Source organism: Gadus macrocephalus, chromosome 21, assembly GCF_031168955.1.
Source record: "Gadus macrocephalus chromosome 21, ASM3116895v1".
NCBI classification, from domain to species: Eukaryota; Metazoa; Chordata; class Actinopteri; order Gadiformes; family Gadidae; genus Gadus; species Gadus macrocephalus.
This window is the reverse complement of record NC_082402.1, coordinates 3,050,949-3,068,702: the sequence shown is the minus strand read 5'-3', so window position 1 is coordinate 3,068,702 and position 17,754 is coordinate 3,050,949. Positions and strand designations below refer to the sequence as shown.

General features: G+C 47.4%; 2 protein-coding genes across 2 annotated transcripts; one reads left to right on the top strand and one right to left on the bottom strand.

The window, feature by feature from the left end:
- The first annotated feature begins 182 nt into the window (after positions 1-182).
- LOC132450026 (N-lysine methyltransferase SMYD2-A-like) lies at positions 183-10,882 on the top strand. The gene is made up of 12 exons (XM_060041979.1): positions 183-498; positions 2,719-2,782; positions 3,258-3,368; positions 3,785-3,845; positions 4,447-4,571; positions 5,045-5,112; positions 6,106-6,208; positions 7,047-7,157; positions 7,631-7,751; positions 8,333-8,507; positions 9,072-9,180; positions 9,535-10,882. The coding sequence occupies exons 1-12, from the start codon at positions 329-331 to the stop codon at positions 9,607-9,609; spliced, it is 1,293 nt and encodes a 430-aa protein (XP_059897962.1). The 5' UTR covers positions 183-328; the 3' UTR covers positions 9,610-10,882.
- Positions 10,144-17,754, bottom strand: LOC132450028 (tyrosine-protein phosphatase non-receptor type 14-like). The gene is given in 6 exon segments (XM_060041983.1): positions 10,144-12,252; positions 12,595-12,758; positions 14,511-14,745; positions 15,273-15,401; positions 17,482-17,631; positions 17,633-17,754. Coding segments are annotated over 6 exon segments (912 nt in total). The 5' UTR covers positions 17,738-17,754; the 3' UTR covers positions 10,144-12,123.

The window sequence follows — 17,754 nt, the reverse complement described above, 5'->3', positions numbered from 1 at the left end:
AAGTATTTTAAAAACTTTGGGTACTCAATGTTAATAAACCCAATAAAGACACCTAAATGTGGTTACCAGGGCTATTGTCATCAACAATAGACAATTTTGCGCTTATGTTTCCCGAGTTGATGCTGGAGCTGGTGCTGGTCAGATCGCTGATCGCCACGCCTCTCCACCTACCATGTATGACTTTAACTCCGGTTGACGCGCCCAGAGGGGGGTCTCCGCCTTCACACACGCCGACCCTCGACGTTGCTGTCGAGTCATCGCACCAATCCCCCTGCCACACGTGGAATAATCCCATTCAGGAGGAAAGGCAAGAATTTAAGAACGGAATATGAAGGACACCATCCAGGGAGTGGAGAGGTTCGACAGCCCGGGAAAAGGGCGAGGACTCCGGGTCACCAAACCCTTTAAGGTCGGAGAGCTTATCTTCTCCTGCCCGGCGTACTCCTTCGTGCTGTCGGCCAAGGAGAGGGGCAGCTACTGCGAGTACTGCTTCAACAGGTAGGCCATGATTCAACGGGTAGCACCTGCTCCAGCACGGTTCACCTGCAGACCCTGGGTCAGACATCACCTGCTGTAGGCCTGTTGATTGTGTTGTGGCATGCTGACAATATCACACTTGGTGTGTGACTTAAAGAGATGCTCGTGTGTGTGTGTGTGTGTGTGTGTGTAGTGCACTCGGTAGCACGTGTAGCAGGCTATGAATGAGTTAACGTTGTAGGCCCGTTTCATGACATAGGCCTTCATTACAAGTTCATTAACTCTTTATTATAGAGAGAAATCTAATATATTATTGGCATGATGGGTTTAGAAATAAGTGTATGCAAACATACAATTGTGCATCACACAATTTTTTTCATTTTTTATGGAGCCATATTTTTAAACAGGTCTTGCAAACCAATGAGGGTATAGGCCTAATACTCATGTGGGAGTAGGCCTAATTCCTTTTTTAAAGTATTTTCTCGTGACTACAAATGCTTAATATAAGATGATAGGTTTTTTTTATCAAGATGGTCTTATTTTAGTTATTCAGATCATATTCGTTGTGCACATCCAGGATAATGTCTTAACTCATCTGTGTTGCACGGATCTACAAAACCATTCACCAGTCTAGCTGCATGCACACGTGACGCTCAGTCACTACAGTGACCCTCCATGAAGTATTGTGTAATAGCTTTCATCACCAAATTTTCTTTCTTTTCATCATGCTTCGTAAAATATGTAAATGTGTATTATAACACACTATCCTTTTCAGGAGCGAAATGTTGAATGTCATCGAGGCTTTTCATTCTTTCATCAAACAAGTGATGAAGGAAATATTGAAACCTGATGCGGTACAGACTCAGTCCTTCAGTGGGAAGTAGCTGATAAGAGCTAAAAGCTTTTCAAAAAAGAAAGGCGGGGTTAAGGATGTTTTGCGTGCATCCGATACATCATTATATGTCTTAATTGACACGTCTTTTTGTTTATTAGAAATGTCCCCTTTGCATAGCTGTCCCCAAATCACCAGATCTGAATCAAGCTTGGTTTTGCTTCACTTTTTTTCGCCACTCTGCAAGTGTTAAAATAAATTAAATATGTGAAAGTAGTGAAGAGATTTTCACACATGAATTAGTAATTGATTTATGACTCATCAGAACCTCAGTCAAATAAATATGGAATTTTACAGTGGAGTTTTGAGAGGTAAGTCCCCTCTGAGATGTGATTTACCTAATCAAAAGTGTTGTGATGATGAGTTGTAAAGGGATGGTGCATAATTAGGGTTAGGGTTAGGTTTTTTAATCATGACCAAAGCCTGAATCCAGACTTCCTGCTAGTGACAGGAAGTAAGAAATAAAGTTGTTCTAACAGCACAACTATTTATCCAACCGGTTTGTATTCAAACAAAGTCGGGACACACACACTGTGTAGACAGCTCTAAAAAATAAAAATAAAAAGCTTGCGTCGGTGCGTTTTGGGCTCTGGTCACGCAGACAGCTGCCCCTGGTACCATAAGGTCAGTTCTATTAATACAACAGAATGCCTTTCCCGGCCGTTGCCGGCGGTAATGAGAGAACCTATGTCGCTAACTAGCACAGCTCGGGCCGTTCATACCGAGAAGATATTAAGACAAGGAGCGAATACGTTGTTCTATATATTAGTTTAGCTGAGCATGCGCAGACTCCCACCCACACCCCCACACACACACACACACACACACACACACACACACACACACACACACAAACACGCACTCACACACGCACACACACACACACACACACACACACACACACACACACACACACACACACACACACACACACACACACACACACACACACAAAGACACATACACACACACACACACACACACAACTCACTGGATACAGATTCATCTCTTAGATTGAATGCATCTCGCTTTTGTCTGTGTTTCATGCAACACTGTTCCTGAGCAGGCAAAGGGAATCTGAGTGAATTGATATGAACTTTTGGCTGTACATAATTAGCTTTAAAGCCAATTATTGGTCATAAGTGTCATAAATCTGTTGAATATGTTTTTTTGTGTCTCTCATATGTATATGCACACTCCTCTTGCTGAGTTCTTTCTGGTGTTACCAAAGCTGCTGTGACTGCTGCTGTGCGATGAGAAGGAACCATAACTGGTTCTGTAATGCACCCCTCTTTAACGAGGCTCATCCATTCATAGCAAGTGAGAGTCCGCTGTTTTGTATCCTACAGAAAAGAGGGCTTGGCCAGGTGTGGGAAGTGCAAGAAAGCCTGCTACTGCAACGCCACGTGCCAGGTAAGGACTCACGAGGGGGGACAGGTGTACAGGGGACAGGTGTACAGAGGGACAGGTTCCCAGGTGCAGACGTTGGAAGGATTGAAGGAGAGAGAACTCATTGGCGCTTATTGTTGATATGTCTGTAACAAACGTTGTTCTCTGTTCCTCTGTAGTATAGATATTATTTTTTATATTTGTTTGCTTGTGTTAATGTGTGTGCGTGTTTGCGTTTGTATGTGTTTGTGTGCGCATGTGTTTATGTGTGTTTGTGTATGTGTATGTCTGTGCGTGCACCTGTGCGTGTGTGCGCTTGTGTGTATGTGTTTGTGTTTGTGTATGTCTGTGCGTTTCCCTGTGTGCGTGTGTGTGTGTGTGTGTGTGTGTGTGTGTGTGTGTGTGTGTGTGTGTGTGTGTGTGTGTGTGTGTGTGTGTGTGTGTGTGTGTGTGTGTGTGCGTGCGTGCGTGCGTGTGTGTGTGTGTGTGTGTGTCCCAGAGAGCGGACTGGTCCATGCACAAGTTGGAGTGCTCGTCGATGGTGGCGTTCGGGCCCAACTGGTGCCCGTCGGAGACGGTCCGTCTGGTGGCTAGGATACTGGCGGCCATGGTGAGACGTCCGGCCGCTCCTCAAGGCGGTTCAGTAACAATATTAATAAAAATAATAATGATACGGTTATTTTATATCGCCTTTCTCATACTCAAGGTCGCTTTACAATGTCATGAGTACACACAGAACAACACAACACAAATAAACATAAAATAGAAAGAAAAAATAAATATATATAGAGGGTCTATGCTGTGGTGGTAGAAGAGCTGAAGTGTTCTTGAAGTGTCAGATCATCCTTTAGGAAGGAGGTTATAGTGTGGCTCTGTCTTCATTTCTCCCTCTGTCTTTTGTTCTCACTCTGTTTCGACACGCGCTTGTTTATGAATGTAGTGATCATCTTCTTAAAGATGGGAAGCTTGTTTCATTGATCTGAAACCAGGATCTCAGCCCGGTGCTTTGTGTGTTTTTCCTTTTAGAAAACACAAAAAGAGCGAAACGCGTCTGAGAAGCTGATGCTCATTGGAGAGATGCAAACACGTGCGTTTATATATATATGTATTTCTAACTATCTCTCTGACTATGTATCTAACATCTACAGTCTATCTATCTATCTATCTATCTATCTATCTATCTATCTATCTATCTATCTATCTATCTATCTATCTATCTATCTATCTATCTATCAAACTATATCTCTCTCTCTCTCTCTCTCTTACTATTTATGTATCAATCCATCTATCTGTTTGTCTGTTCATAGCGATCATATCTGTCCGTTTGTCTGTCTGTCTTTATCTATCCACAACAGAAATAAAGAAGTGAACGTAGAGATTTACTGTAACTCAGGTCAGAGAGGAGGCTGCTAGACTGACAGTGTGTGTGTGTGTGTGTGTGTGTGTGTGTGTGTGTGTGTGTGTGTGTGTGTGTGTGTGTGTGTGTGTGTGTGTATGTGTGTATGTGTGTGTGTGTGTGTGTGTGTGTGTGTGTGTGTGTGTGTCTGTGTTTGTGACAATGTTACCGTCTGTGTGTGTGTGTGTGTGTGTGTGTGTGTGTGTGTGTGTGTGTGTGTGTGACAATGTTACCGTCTGTGTGTGCGTGTGTGTGTGTGTGTGTGTGTGTGTGTGTGTGTCCTCCCTGCCAGATGTGGAGGACGTGGACAATGCCAGGAGAGAGGTGAACGAGTCGGAGATCGCTGGGCTCCACCGCTTCTACTCCAAACATCTGGACTTCCCCGATCACAGCGCTCTGCTGGCTCTGTTCTCACAGGTGCTGCGCACGCACGCACATGCACACACACATAGCGCACACACATGGTACACACACACACATGGCACACACACACACATATACACACACACACACACACACACACCCCACACACAAATAATCAAGCATAAATAATACACAGGCAAACACACACACACACAGACACACACAAGCACACACACACACACACACACACACACACACACACACACACACACACACACTGTGTGTGTGTGTGTGTGTGTGTGTGTGTGTGTGTGTCTGCACAAAAACAAAAATACATGATCACACACCAACACATGTGCAAACATTCACATACTGTTGCTTTTATGGCAGTCATGTTTCTTTAATTCACTCTATTGTAAATATATACATGTAAGTTCCATTCATGTTCAATGTTGTATGTATTGTGTGTATTTTGATATCAATGCATTGAGGATGTACGTGTTGTGTTTTGTCATGTTTGTGTGCAGGTTGCTTGTAACGGGTTCACGGTGGAAGATGAGGAGCTGTCCCATATGGGCACAGCAGTTTATCCAGAGTAAGTACACACAATCATTTTCTCATAAACACAATACATTTACTACAGATATTATGTTCGCATAGCACTCTTCCAGTGACCTTACAAACAGTATGTAAAATCTAAACAGAAAATGTTTGGATGTAATTGAATACAGATTAGGGTAAACATAAGATATTCATTCTACCAAGGCAGTTACAACAGTGTTGATGTGTAAACAGGGCTTCATGTGATTCAGTTTGCCAGCTCAGCTCTTTTCACCCAGGCTTTGTACAACCTCGATGGTGACCAACCTGACCAGTCTACATTTAAAAACAACCCTCCCTTCCTCCCCCCTCCCTCTCCCGACTTTCTCCAAACCCCACCCCCCCTCAAAAAGCGAGGCTAGTCATAAGATTGTCACCTGAGGCTTGTTTGCTATAATGCAGGGTCAGATCAACTCACTAGACTCCCGTAGCCCCCCTGTTAGCATCTTTATGACAGAACGTGTTGGAAGAGCACTTTGAATATTGTCCCTTTAACGTGAACCAGTGCAACGAGGAGGTGGTAAGCATGCAAAGGTATGTTAAGAATAGCTTGTTTAGGGCAGAGGCAGGTAGTGGCTGGTGTTTGACTCCCAGACATGAGAGTACTGGGTTTGAGCCAGCAACCCTGACCCTGCCCTGCAGCGTTCTCGATATCCCTTTAAGTTGCTTATTTACATTTACACTCAGGGCATTTAGCAGCCGCTTTTATCCAAAGCGACTTGCAACCATTAATGCACACACCGATGGCGGTGTCAAACCATGCAGGGCAACAGCCAGCTCGCGAGGAGCAGTAAGGGTGAGGCGTCTCGCTCAGGGACACCTCGGCACTCCGCTAGGAGGAGCCAGGAATCGAACTAGCAACCTTCCGGTTACCAGCAAACCGTATGATAGAAGCGCTCGTGTGAACAGTGAACAACGTGTGTGTGTCTTTGTGTGTGTGTGCGCGTGTGTGTGTGTGTGTGTGCGTGTGCGTCCCTGTGTTCCGCAGTGTGGCGCTCATCAACCACAGCTGTCAGCCCAGCGTCATCGTCACGTTCAAGGGGACGACGGCCGAGGTGCGGGCCGTCACGCCCATGAAGAAGATGGACGAGGTGAGGGGGGAGGGAGGGAGGGGGTGGGGGTGAGGGAGGGAGGGAGTGGAGGGGAGAGAAGGGAGGGGAGAGGGAGGGGTGAGAGAGGGAGGGGAGGGAGGAGGAGGGGTTAGGGAGGGGGCAGGTGAGGAAGGGGAGAGGAGCGAGGAGGGAGGGGAGGGGTGAGGGAAGAAAGGGGGTAAAGGACGGTTGAGGGAGGGGAGAGGTGGGGGAGGGTGAGTGGGCCCAGCTGCCGGGGGGCCTGGTGGGGGGGATTGACCATCGGGGAGGAAGGGTGTGTGTTGGAGAAGGGCTCGGGTCGAACAACTACATGAGTTGTTCGACTCGTCCACAAATAGAAACTCTTTATCTCGGTCTCCCAGGAGCCAGAAGAACATTCCTCTGGTGTTCTGAAGTAAAGATCTGTGACACTCAATTAAGACCCCCTGTGGCAATGTTAAGTCATTCTTATGGATCCATAGCTACACAGATGGTTAGGTCGGTTAGGGTTTCAATACTGTGCGTGTATAGATAGTATAGATCCGTGTCAGTGTGTGTATGTGTGTGTGTGTGTGTCTGTGTATGTGTGTGTCTGTGTGTGTGTTGACTGATTGGTAGTGGGGGGGAGGCGGTGGTGGTAATGGGGTTTAAAAACAAAACAGCTGAATGGTAGACTGGGTTATTTAAAGGCATCTGTGCTAGAGAGGAGCACCCATAACTAAACCAACTGTGTGTGTGTGTGTGTGTGTTGATGTTGGTGTGTGCGTGGGTGCGTACGTGCGTGCGTGTGTGGGTGCGTACGTGCGTGCGTGTGTGTGTGTGTGTGTGTGTGTGTGTGTGTGTGTGTACGTGCCACCAGGTGATGATCAGCTACATAGATATCCTGTACCCGACAGACGACCGCAACAGCAGGCTGAGGGATTCTTACTACTTCACCTGTGACTGTCAGGAGTGCAAAACCCAGTCCAAAGTAAGAACCGCCCGACGAAGAGACACACACCATAGATACACACACCATAGATACACACACCATAGATACACAGACCACCGCCCAACATCGATACACAGACCATATATACAGAACATAGATCCACAAAACGTAGACACAGACCATAGGACATAGATACACAGGCCATAGCGCCACAGACCATAGATCCACAGACTATAGATACACAGACAATAGAAACGCAGACCATAGACACGCAGACCATAGACTCACAGACCATAGATTCACAGGCCATAGAAACACAGACCATAGATACACAGACCATAGATACACAGACCATAGATACACAGACCATAGATACACAGACCATAGATACACAGACCATAGATACACAGACCACAGAAACACAGGCCATAGACACACGGACCATAGACACACGGACCATAGATACACAGACCATAGGTACCGCCACACCACCCTTGCGTTTCGTCTCCCAGGACAAGGCCAAGCTGAAGGTGCGAAAGCGCAGCGATCCCTACGAGCCGGAGGTGGTCAGCGGCATGGTGCGCTATGCCCGCAAGAAGATGGGCGAGTTCAGGGCCATCAAGAGCGAGAAGAATATCCTTCTGTCCAGCAAGAGTGGCTTTGTGTTGTGCAGTGGAGTTGGCCCTTTACCAACCTTAAAGACATTCTGTTCTTCCCACATTGAATGTTAATACTTAATTTAATATGGGGACTACAGAGCTGTGGATGTGACTAAATACTGAAACACACTTTGACGTAGCTGACACACATTTCAGAACTGGGTCTTGGTCTTCAGAAACATAATGTTATATCCGTTCCGCTGAATTTATACATTTTGCTGAGGTCTGTTTTACCATACCTCCCTAGCTTCTTTCCTCCATAAGGTTCAATGAAGTGCTGTTGATTAGTATTCAACCGGCATACGATGTCAGTCTCCAGAATTGCAGTTTGATCGCATGAGTGACAATTGAACATTAACATTAAGCCTGAACAAACAAAACACATTAACCTTCTTGAAACCACCCTCAGCACAACAGCAGCCCCCTGCTACAGCTCAATCTCTGTACTGTAACTCTTTGTTCAAGTGGGTCTAGCTGGTAAGATAAGGCCTCCTAAAAACGTCCCCAGCTGTCCCAACCCCCAAACCCGTGTATGCAGCCTTGACTCTCTGGCACCCCCTAGCGAGCTGCTGGAGATGTGCGTGCAGAGCCTGGACGAGATGGGCACGGTGTTCGACGACGCCAACGTCTACATGCTCCACGTGATGTACCAGGCCATGGGCGTGTGTCTGTATCTGGGCGACTGGGACGGGGCCATCCACTACGGGGAGAAGATCCTGAAGCCCTACAGGTCAGGACGCCTCGGGTTAGACAGACTGGTTGCCCACTGTGGTGGTGAAGGCAGTATCTCCTCACTCGTCTTCTGAAATGTTCTGCACAATTTATCAACATGGAGGTCATCCGACTAGGATTGCACTTAAGATGTAACTCGACGGCCAGTCTTATTTTTGCTACGGAAGAGATGTATAAATACGAAGAGAATTAAGAGAATCACATCGGTACAATTTATATTAGAATATGTACAATAGCCTTCTAATACTGTCTGGTCCCCTTAGCAAACAGAGTTATTGTGGTTCATGTGGTGCTAGCTACCTTTCTTGTACACGAGGAATGGGTCAGCCTAGTGATTGTTAGTGCTTGGCACTTGGTTCTATGAACATCCTTACTCTACCGACAGCGATATATTGTTGTTTCTCTTTCTTCGGACCAATGTGCTTATTTTAAGTCGCTTTGGTAAATGTAAATGGTCCATCGTCAGTCGACTCTGTGCTGGACGCCTGTGTCCTCCCCCGGTGAGTCCACCTGACGTGGTGGCGGTGGCGGTGGTGGTGGTGTGTCCTGTCTCCTCCTGCAGTGTGCTGTACCCGGCCTACTCCCTCAACGTGTCCTCCATGTACCTGAAGCTGGGCCGGCTTTACATGGGCCTGGAGAAACGCTCCCGCGGCCTCAATGCCCTCAAGAAGGTACCGGGCTGCTCAGAACGCATGGGGCACGTTTTTGACTCTGATTTGGTTTATTGAGGGACATAGATCCACTTCATGTGTTGAATCAGCAGTCAATTGGGATGATTGAGAAGTGGAATACATTGTAATAATGTGGGTTTTATTTTATTTGTGTGTTTGTGTATGTGTATGCATGTATGTATCTGTGTGTTTGTGTGTGTGTGTGTGTGTGTGTGTGTGTGTGTGTGTGTGTGTGTGTGTGTGTGTGTGTGTGTGTGTGTGTGTGTGTGTGTGTGCGCACGCACATGTGCGTGTCTGTGTGTGTGTGTGCGCGTCTGTGTGTGTGTGTGTGTGTGTGTGTGTGTGTGTATCTAGGCGATGGCGATCATGGAGGTTGCCCACGGCAAGGATCACCAGTACATGGCAGAGTTGCGTAAAGAGATAAAATAACAAGAAGTAGGAGAAAAGTCACGCTATGGACTGAAAAAAGCAAATGGACGCTTCCCAGAACTAAAGGCCTATTCTCTTCTTCTGCAATGTTGTTGTAAAAAGTTAAAACCTTACATTTTCTACAGACAATATAAAAATGCACAGTACCCAATAACTTAGTACGTATTCAAAATTTAGGTATATATATTTCCCGTAGGTGGAAGAAACGTTTTTTCTAGATATTTGTTTGTCTTGGCATGTGATTGGTCAGTGAGTTTGTACTCATGGCTTCAATCTCAAACTGTTTACATGTGTGGGCGGGAAACGGTGCAGCGCAATCCCTCTCGACCAATGAGGCGTAGCGGCTTTGTAACCAGGTGGCCTATCACGCACCAGGGACTGTGACCCTGGCACGGTGAGACTCTGCATTAACACCTTTTTGCAACTACCATGCGTCTGTTCGTGTTCAGATCTGTACTAATCCTTACGCCTCACCGGCAGGTGCCAACACAGGCTCACATTTGTAACATAAGACGTTATTCTGAAGTCACATACTTAGAGAAAATAAGGCTTTATTGTATTATGGGCAAGTTTGAAAGCTTGTACATGATTGGAAGGGGGGGGGGAGGGGAGAAAAGACATATACAATATGCAATAATGCAATAAAAAAAAGCATATACAAAACATATTTACACAATACAATTTTTGAAAGCCGTCCAGATATTTTGCCAAAATATTGTGTGAAAATAAACAAAACAAGTGGAATGCAGTAGGTGAGAAATATTGTCGCCAAGAGTTCAGCCGTGAAGCTTGAAGCCGATACTGATCTGATGAAGGATACTTTATATACAGGGAGTATAAAAAAAAGCATGCATAGTATATTATTATCTTACGGTAGCTTAGGGGTACCAAGTCGAAAAATAATAACAAAAGTAATAAAAAGACATTCGTAGAAATCTTTTTTTTTTCACGTCCGTTATGTACAGAGATACTTTGGACATGGCTGGCTTTGCATTACGTTTGAAAAGAATACAACCGGTTAATAGAGCCAGTCGTACATAATGAACTGCTACTGAGTGTGGCTATTTTGTATACAGATTTCGGCACGTGGTTACGCTATACTTTGTGGGTTTGAATCAATCAGTCGCTCTAGGAAATGGCCGCCTTTTTCTGACACAACGTTGGTGTTGGTAGCAAAAATACAAATGGCCACCTTGATGACCTAAATGAAAATAATTCCCTGGCTTTCTACCATAGACTTTATCAGAAAGGAGGCAATGGTTAGAAGCCATGAGAGGTCAAGTAACTGCAAAACCATAGAGTCCATGGTGAAATGTTATGATTTTGTCTACAGAACTGAACGCATAGTGTGTCAAACACTGGGGGTTTTAGTACTAACATTGATCATTTTTACAACTAAGCTACAAGGAATACCAGTAAGTGACTCCCTCTCTTTTGTTTTAGAAATGTCAATAAGGCACAAACAGTGTTAAACAGACAAAGAAACCGTCCCCTCCATTTTGGAGCTGTTTCTTTGTCATCGGAGCAACGTTGTCTCCATGGCGATCTGGTTCTCCATAGACCAAACTACAACAACAGCTACCATTGTTACTTAATGTTGTTGACTTTGCTAATGTTGAACTCGATGAACAAAGAGGTTTAAGATAAGTTCATATCTTTTCTTTTAAGTTAGATAAATAACATGGATGTGTGGTATGTTACGTTTGTGTGTGTGTATGTGTGAGGGAATTGTATTGTACACATTTAGCTAACAAATGCTTAATGAGAATACAGTAAGTCTGATGTAAATTAAGAGTTATTAATATTAAAAAGCCACACTATTCAAATTAAAACGGTGCGCAAGCAAGATTAAAAAGTTATAGCATCGGTTAAGGTGAAATTATGAAATTATTCTTGAAATGATGCTTCGAAAGATAATAAATAACGGTAGAACTGAAACGTCATGAAATGTTGAGACTTGAAGCAATAACCTGTTAAATATTGATACCTAATTGATTCCATAATTTGTTTAACCATCTGTGTGTAGTTACAGCTCATCGTGGATTATGTAACTTGACACATGATTTGTTTGATCTGAAACGGGGGACTTTGTTTCTAAAAATCATATTGTACTAAATAAATTATGTCATCAATTGTATTTCCTGGAATGCAATTACTATAACGTCGTTAAACCTTAGTTTTTGTTTAACGTCTCTCTGCCTTGCGGTGTTTCTCTACTCTCTTTCAACGACCCGCAGGCTCCTCCTGTTGGCGGGGGAGGGTACTACATCAGCACGCCTAACATTAGAGCGAAGGAAGGAGAATCACAGACGTGTACAGCACCACACAGGTAGAGTCCTGTTATCTAGACAGACCAACGCAGAGCCTCTCCTTCTTAGCCTGGCCAACATTAATGCCCAACATTTTAACGTGTCTGTCAATCTAAATATAACCGATATTAAATAAACCCAAACCGAAAAGGATTTTTTTCTGGTTAGGGTCGACGGTCACACATGACATCACGGGTTCATTGGTTCAGATGAGGCGGGAGTTCTTGAGGAACTGGATGAGCACCTGGTAAACAAACTGGTACTGGGCGATGGTCTGGACCATCAGCATCCTCTGCTGCCGGAGGCCAGACAGCATGGTGGGGACCTCCACCGCCTGGGGGGGAGAGGGAGGGGGAGAGAGGGGGGGAGGGGGCGGGGGGGGAGAGAGGGAAGGGGGGAGAGGGAGAGAGAGGAGAGGGGGAGAGAGAGAGGAGAGGGGGAGAGAGAGGGAGGGGGGGAGAGAGAGTGAGGGAGGGGAGGCGGAGGGGGAGAGAGAGGGAGGGGGGAGAGAGAGAGGAGAGGGGGAGACGGAGAGAGAGAGAGAGAAGAGGGGCGGGTCACAGTTAGAGGGATGTATTTTAGTCTCATTATAATATAACGGTCTCATCAAACTGGCAGCCTTGCGGTCACCAGTCCACAGGCTCCGCCTCTAAGGAGCAGGGGAAGGCGGAGTCACCTGGTTGTGCTCCAGGCAGCTGATCATGAGCTCGGTGAGGATGACCACGCCGCTGCGGCCCACGCCCGCACTGCAGTGCACCACCACCGGGGGGTTCAGGCTCTTGGAGGTGTCCAGCATGGAGTTTGTGTGGCGTCGCACCGACTGGATCTCCTCCAGGTAGGCTGGGGGGACGACGACAGGTGAGGGGGGGGGGGGGGGGCAGTGAGGAACATGGTTGAAGTTTAGATGTTAATTTATGTTAGAGAAGCTTTTTGTATGAAGAAAAGTTAAAGATGGTCAACGTGACTGAATCACTGAAATTATTTTGAATTATTATGACTTTAAAGGAATAAAGGTCTGGACTTGACTTATAATGGTCTGTATTTGACTTATTATGCTCTGGATTTGACTTATTACAGTCTGGATATGATTTATTATGGTCTGGATTTGATTTATTACAGTCTGGATTAGACTTTTAATGGTTGGGATTTGGTTTATTATGGTCTGGATTTGATTTATTATGGTCTGGATTTGAGTGATTCCCGTCGGGATTTGACTTATTATTGGCTGGATTTGAGTGAAGAAGGTTTGGGATTATGGTCAGGTGTTCCAGTGACTCCGTTCTGGATCTGGATCTGTGTTTGATTGACTACGGTCTGGATCTGTGTTTGAGTGACTACGGTCTGGATCTGTGTTTGAGTGACTATGGTCTGGATCTGTGTTTGAGTGACTACGGTCTGGATCTGTGTTTGAGTGACTACGGTCTGGATGTGGGTCTGTGTTTGAGTGACTACGGTCTGGATCTGTGTTTGAGTGACTACGGTCTGGATCTGTGTTTGAGTGACTACGGTCTGGATCTGTGTTTGAGTGACTACGGTCTGGATGTGGGTCTGTGTTTGAGTGACTACAGTCTGGATCTGTGTTTGAGTGACTACGGTCTGGATCTGTGTTTGAGTGACTACGGTCTGGATGTGGGTCTGTGTTTGAGTGACTACGGTCTGGATGTGGGTCTGTGTTTGAGTGACTACGGTCTGGATCTGTGTTTGAGTGACTACGGTCTGGATCTGTGTTTGAGTGACTACGGTCTGGATCTGTGTTTGAGTGACTACGGTCTGGATGTGGGTCTGTGTTTGAGTGACTACGGTCTGGATCTGTGTTTGAGTGACTACGGTCTGGATGTGGGTCTGTGTTTGAGTGACTACAGTCTGGATCTGTGTTTGAGTGACTACGGTCTGGATCTGTGTTTGAGTGACTACGGTCTGGATCTGTGTTTGAGTGACTACGGTCTGGATGTGGGTCTGTGTTTGAGTGACTACGGTCTGGATCTGTGTTTGAGTGACTACGGTCTGGATCTGTGTTTGAGTGACTACGGTCTGGATGTGGGTCTGTGTTTGAGTGACTACGGTCTGGATGTGGATCTGTGTTTGAGTGACTACGGTCTGGATCTGTGTTTGAGTGACTACGGTCTGGATCTGTGTTTGAGTGACTACGGTCTGGATCTGTGTTTGAGTGACTACGGTCTGGATGTGGATCTGTGTTTGAGTGACTACGGTCTGGATGTGGGTCTGTGTTTGAGTGACTACGGTCTGGATCTGTGTTTGAGTGACTACGGTCTGGATCTGTGTTTGAGTGACTACGGTCTGGATCTGTGTTTGAGTGACTACGGTCTGGATGTGGGTCTGTGTTTGAGTGACTACGGTCTGGATCTGTGTTTGAGTGACTACGGTCTGGATCTGTGTTTGAGTGACTACGGTCTGGATCTGTGTTTGAGTGACTACGGTCTGGATGTGGGTCTGTGTTTGAGTGACTACGGTCTGGATGTGGATCTGTGTTTGAGTGACTACGGTCTGGATCTGTGTTTGAGTGACTACGGTCTGGATCTGTGTTTGAGTGACTACGGTCTGGATGTGGGTCTGTGTTTGAGTGCTACTCACAGAGGAACCCCTGGACGTATTCGGGACAGCCGTGCTCGGGCCAGTCGGTGTACTGCAGGTGCCAGACGGTCCGCTCCTGGCCCGACAGGAGGTGCTTGACCTTTAACCCCGTGGTGGCGTAGCAACCGGAGTCGGTGCGGAACTTGGTGGTGACCTTGAACTTCCCGTGGGTGGCCGAGTTGTGCTTGGAGCCCAGCTTGGGCCAATAGCGATGGCTCTTGGACCGGCCCCCTTCCTGCACAGGAGGGAGGGAGGGATGGAGGGGTTAGAGGAGAGAAGGGAAGATGGAGGGATGAGAGGAGGGAAGAGAAGGAGGGAGGGAGAGAGAGACGAGAAGGAGGGAGGGAGAGAGAGAAGAGAAGGAGGGATGGAGAGAGAGAAGAGAAGGAGGGATGGGGAGAGAAGAGAAGGAGGGATGGAGAGAGAGAAGAGAAGATGGGATGGAGAGAGAAGAGAAGGAGGGATGGAGAGAGAGAAGAGAAGATGGGATGGAGAGAGAAGAGAAGGAGGGATGGAGAGAGAGATGAGATGCGAAGGAGATGGAGGAGAAGGATGAGAAGGCGGGAGGGAGAGATGAGATGAGAAGGGATGTGGAGATTAGAGATCACACCAAAACAATGGATGGAGATGAGCGACGAGATGAAAAGGACGGAAGGAGAGATAAGACGAGAAGGACGGATAAAAAGAGGGATGAGATGAGAAGGATGGAAGGAGAGACGACAGGGGGCAAGGACGGATGGACAGCGTGGTCCAGCGCAGTACCTCCTCGCCGGTCACCATGGCGATGACGTTGACGCCCTGCTCCCAGACCATCTGCCAGAAGTCGGCACAGGTGTTGGCGAGCGGCCCCTGGGTGGCGATGTAGTGCCACTCCTCACCGCTGATGGTCACCTGGACACACACACACACACACACACACACACACATACACACACACACACACATACACACACACAAACACAAATAAGTACAGTGTAATACATAAAAACGTGAATAAAATATGGCCATATGGTGTTATCAGCCATTACAAGCCGAAAATCTGCCTTTTACATCTAGCGTACATCGAGGTGGACATGCCCACTTGTAAAACAGGCCCACTTCAAACAGCTTGCTAGGGCTAATCACAGTCACCCCTGGTGGCATAATACCACCCCTTTAAATCCCAAAAGACAAACCCATCAAACGCGCTAAAAAAAAAAGGCAAAAAAAACCCGCATACACCGCAGTACTCTCATTCACCACTAGAAGGCGCCACTACATCACATCTTCTCTCCATCAGCGTCTAGGTTTGGATTCTCCTGGCACCACTAAGGGAGCCGTCACTAATCTCAATCAAGGTGTTCACACAGTCAACAGATTCCTGCCGGCTCCGCCCATCCGGCGGTGGAATGTCATTACGTAATGAGCGTGTTCCTTCTTATTTCCTCCGTGGTTGTAAACACAGTATTAGTGAGGAGCGAGGCTCTCTGTACCGGCTCTGCCACCACCTGCGGTGTAAGAGGGTTACCGTGTGATACGGCTGTGAGTCAGCACCCCCTTTGAGCTTTTGTGTGTGTGTGTGTGTGTGCGCGCACCAGAAGCTCCCACGTACACACCTAAAACACACTCACACAGAAAAATTAGCAAACACACATGGAAACGTATGCACACATAAACACAAATACTGGCACACATCCACTCACAACTCACAGAAAAATATATACACACACAAACACACAAATACACACACAAACACATACACATACATGCAGGGAAACGCACTTAAAACACACAAATACCTGCAAAGGTCATCAACTCACAACACACACACACACACACACTAACACACACCTACACACACACACACACACATAATCACGCACGCACACACACAATCACACGCAAACATATTCGCACACACGCACGTAAACATACGCACGCACTTAAACACACACAAATACCTGCAAAGATCCACTCACAACACACACACACACACACACTAACGCACACACCCAGCCAAGCACACACACGCATTCCCGCCGTGCATGTGTGACTGGTGAACAAGCGCGCTCTGTGTTTGGTCGGAGCGAGGGCAGGCCGCTGGGAACGCCAGGGCTCAGGTTTTCCTAAGAAGGGTTTGGAGTTTGGACCAAACATTCCTCCACGGGATTCCGTAAGCTCGGAGAAGATTAGTGTCCCAAAACAACCTGGAGGAAAAAACACTAAAACACCCCCCCTTTCACCCTGTCCTGAACGGGGGTGAGGGTGTGGGGGGGGGGGGGGTTGTGATAGGTGACACTGTTTCACACGGTTGCATCAGTGGGACAGGGGGATGGGGAGACGGGGTGTGGGGGGGGGGGGGGGGGAAGATAAACACGTTCCTCCTCCTGGAAACAGGAGGGGAACGGAAGGCTCTGCTATCGGTAAGAAAACAGAGCTGCTTCGTGTTGGCTCCTTGTTCCTCGGTGAGACGTCTGTGTGCTGCCAGAACGGGCCCTGACAAATGTCCCGTCCGCCAGTCTGTCTATATCAGGACGGCCTGGTGTCCTGGTGTCCGTCCCGTTCCTCCAGTCTGTCTATATCAGGACGGCCTGGTGTCCTGGTGTCCGTCCCGTTCCTCCAGTCTGTCTATATCAGGACGGCCTGGTGTCCTGGTGTCCGTCCCGTTCCTCCAGTCTGTCTATATCAGGACGGCCTGGTGTCCTGGTGTCCGTCCCGTCCTCCAGTCTGTCTATATCAAGACGGCCTTTTTATCTGGTGTCTGTCCAGTCTCTCTAGATCAGGACATCCTGGTGTCCTGGTGTCTGTCCGATCCAGATCAGGACAGCCTGGTGTGTGTCCCGTCTGGATCAGTGGTTCTCCACCGGTGAGTCAGGACCCATGGTACTAGATCCACCCGGATCAACCGACATAAACGCGGGTCCAAGACTCCTCGCCCTGCCCTCCGCCCCCCCGCCCCCTCCCGGACCCACCTTGACCCCCCCGGACCCACCTTGACGTGCGAGGCGTTGATGTAGCCCGTGTTGTTCTCCTTGTTGGGCACCAGCTCCACGCGGTTCTCCTCGTATGGGACCACGTCCCGGAAGCGGTTGCGCTCGCTGTTGTCGGCCAGCGTGGCGGTGGCCGGCCCGCCCTCCGCCCGCCCGCTTGGGCACCTGCTCGTACTCGGTGAACACCCGCTCCTCCTCCAGCTTCTGCTCCAGGGCCTTGCACTGCAGAGAGGGGGAGAGAGAGGGGGCGAGAGACATAGGGGGGCAGAGGGAGA

Coding starts and splice junctions, on each gene's coding strand:
- LOC132450026 (XM_060041979.1), top strand. CDS start 329: ATGAAGGACACCATCCAGGGAGTGGAGAGGTTCGACAGCCCGGGAAAA. Junction 2,783..3,257: donor ACTGCAACGCCACGTGCCAG/GTAAGGACTCAC, acceptor TGTGTGTCCCAG/AGAGCGGACTGGTCCATGCA. Junction 6,209..7,046: donor CCATGAAGAAGATGGACGAG/GTGAGGGGGGAG, acceptor ACGTGCCACCAG/GTGATGATCAGCTACATAGA.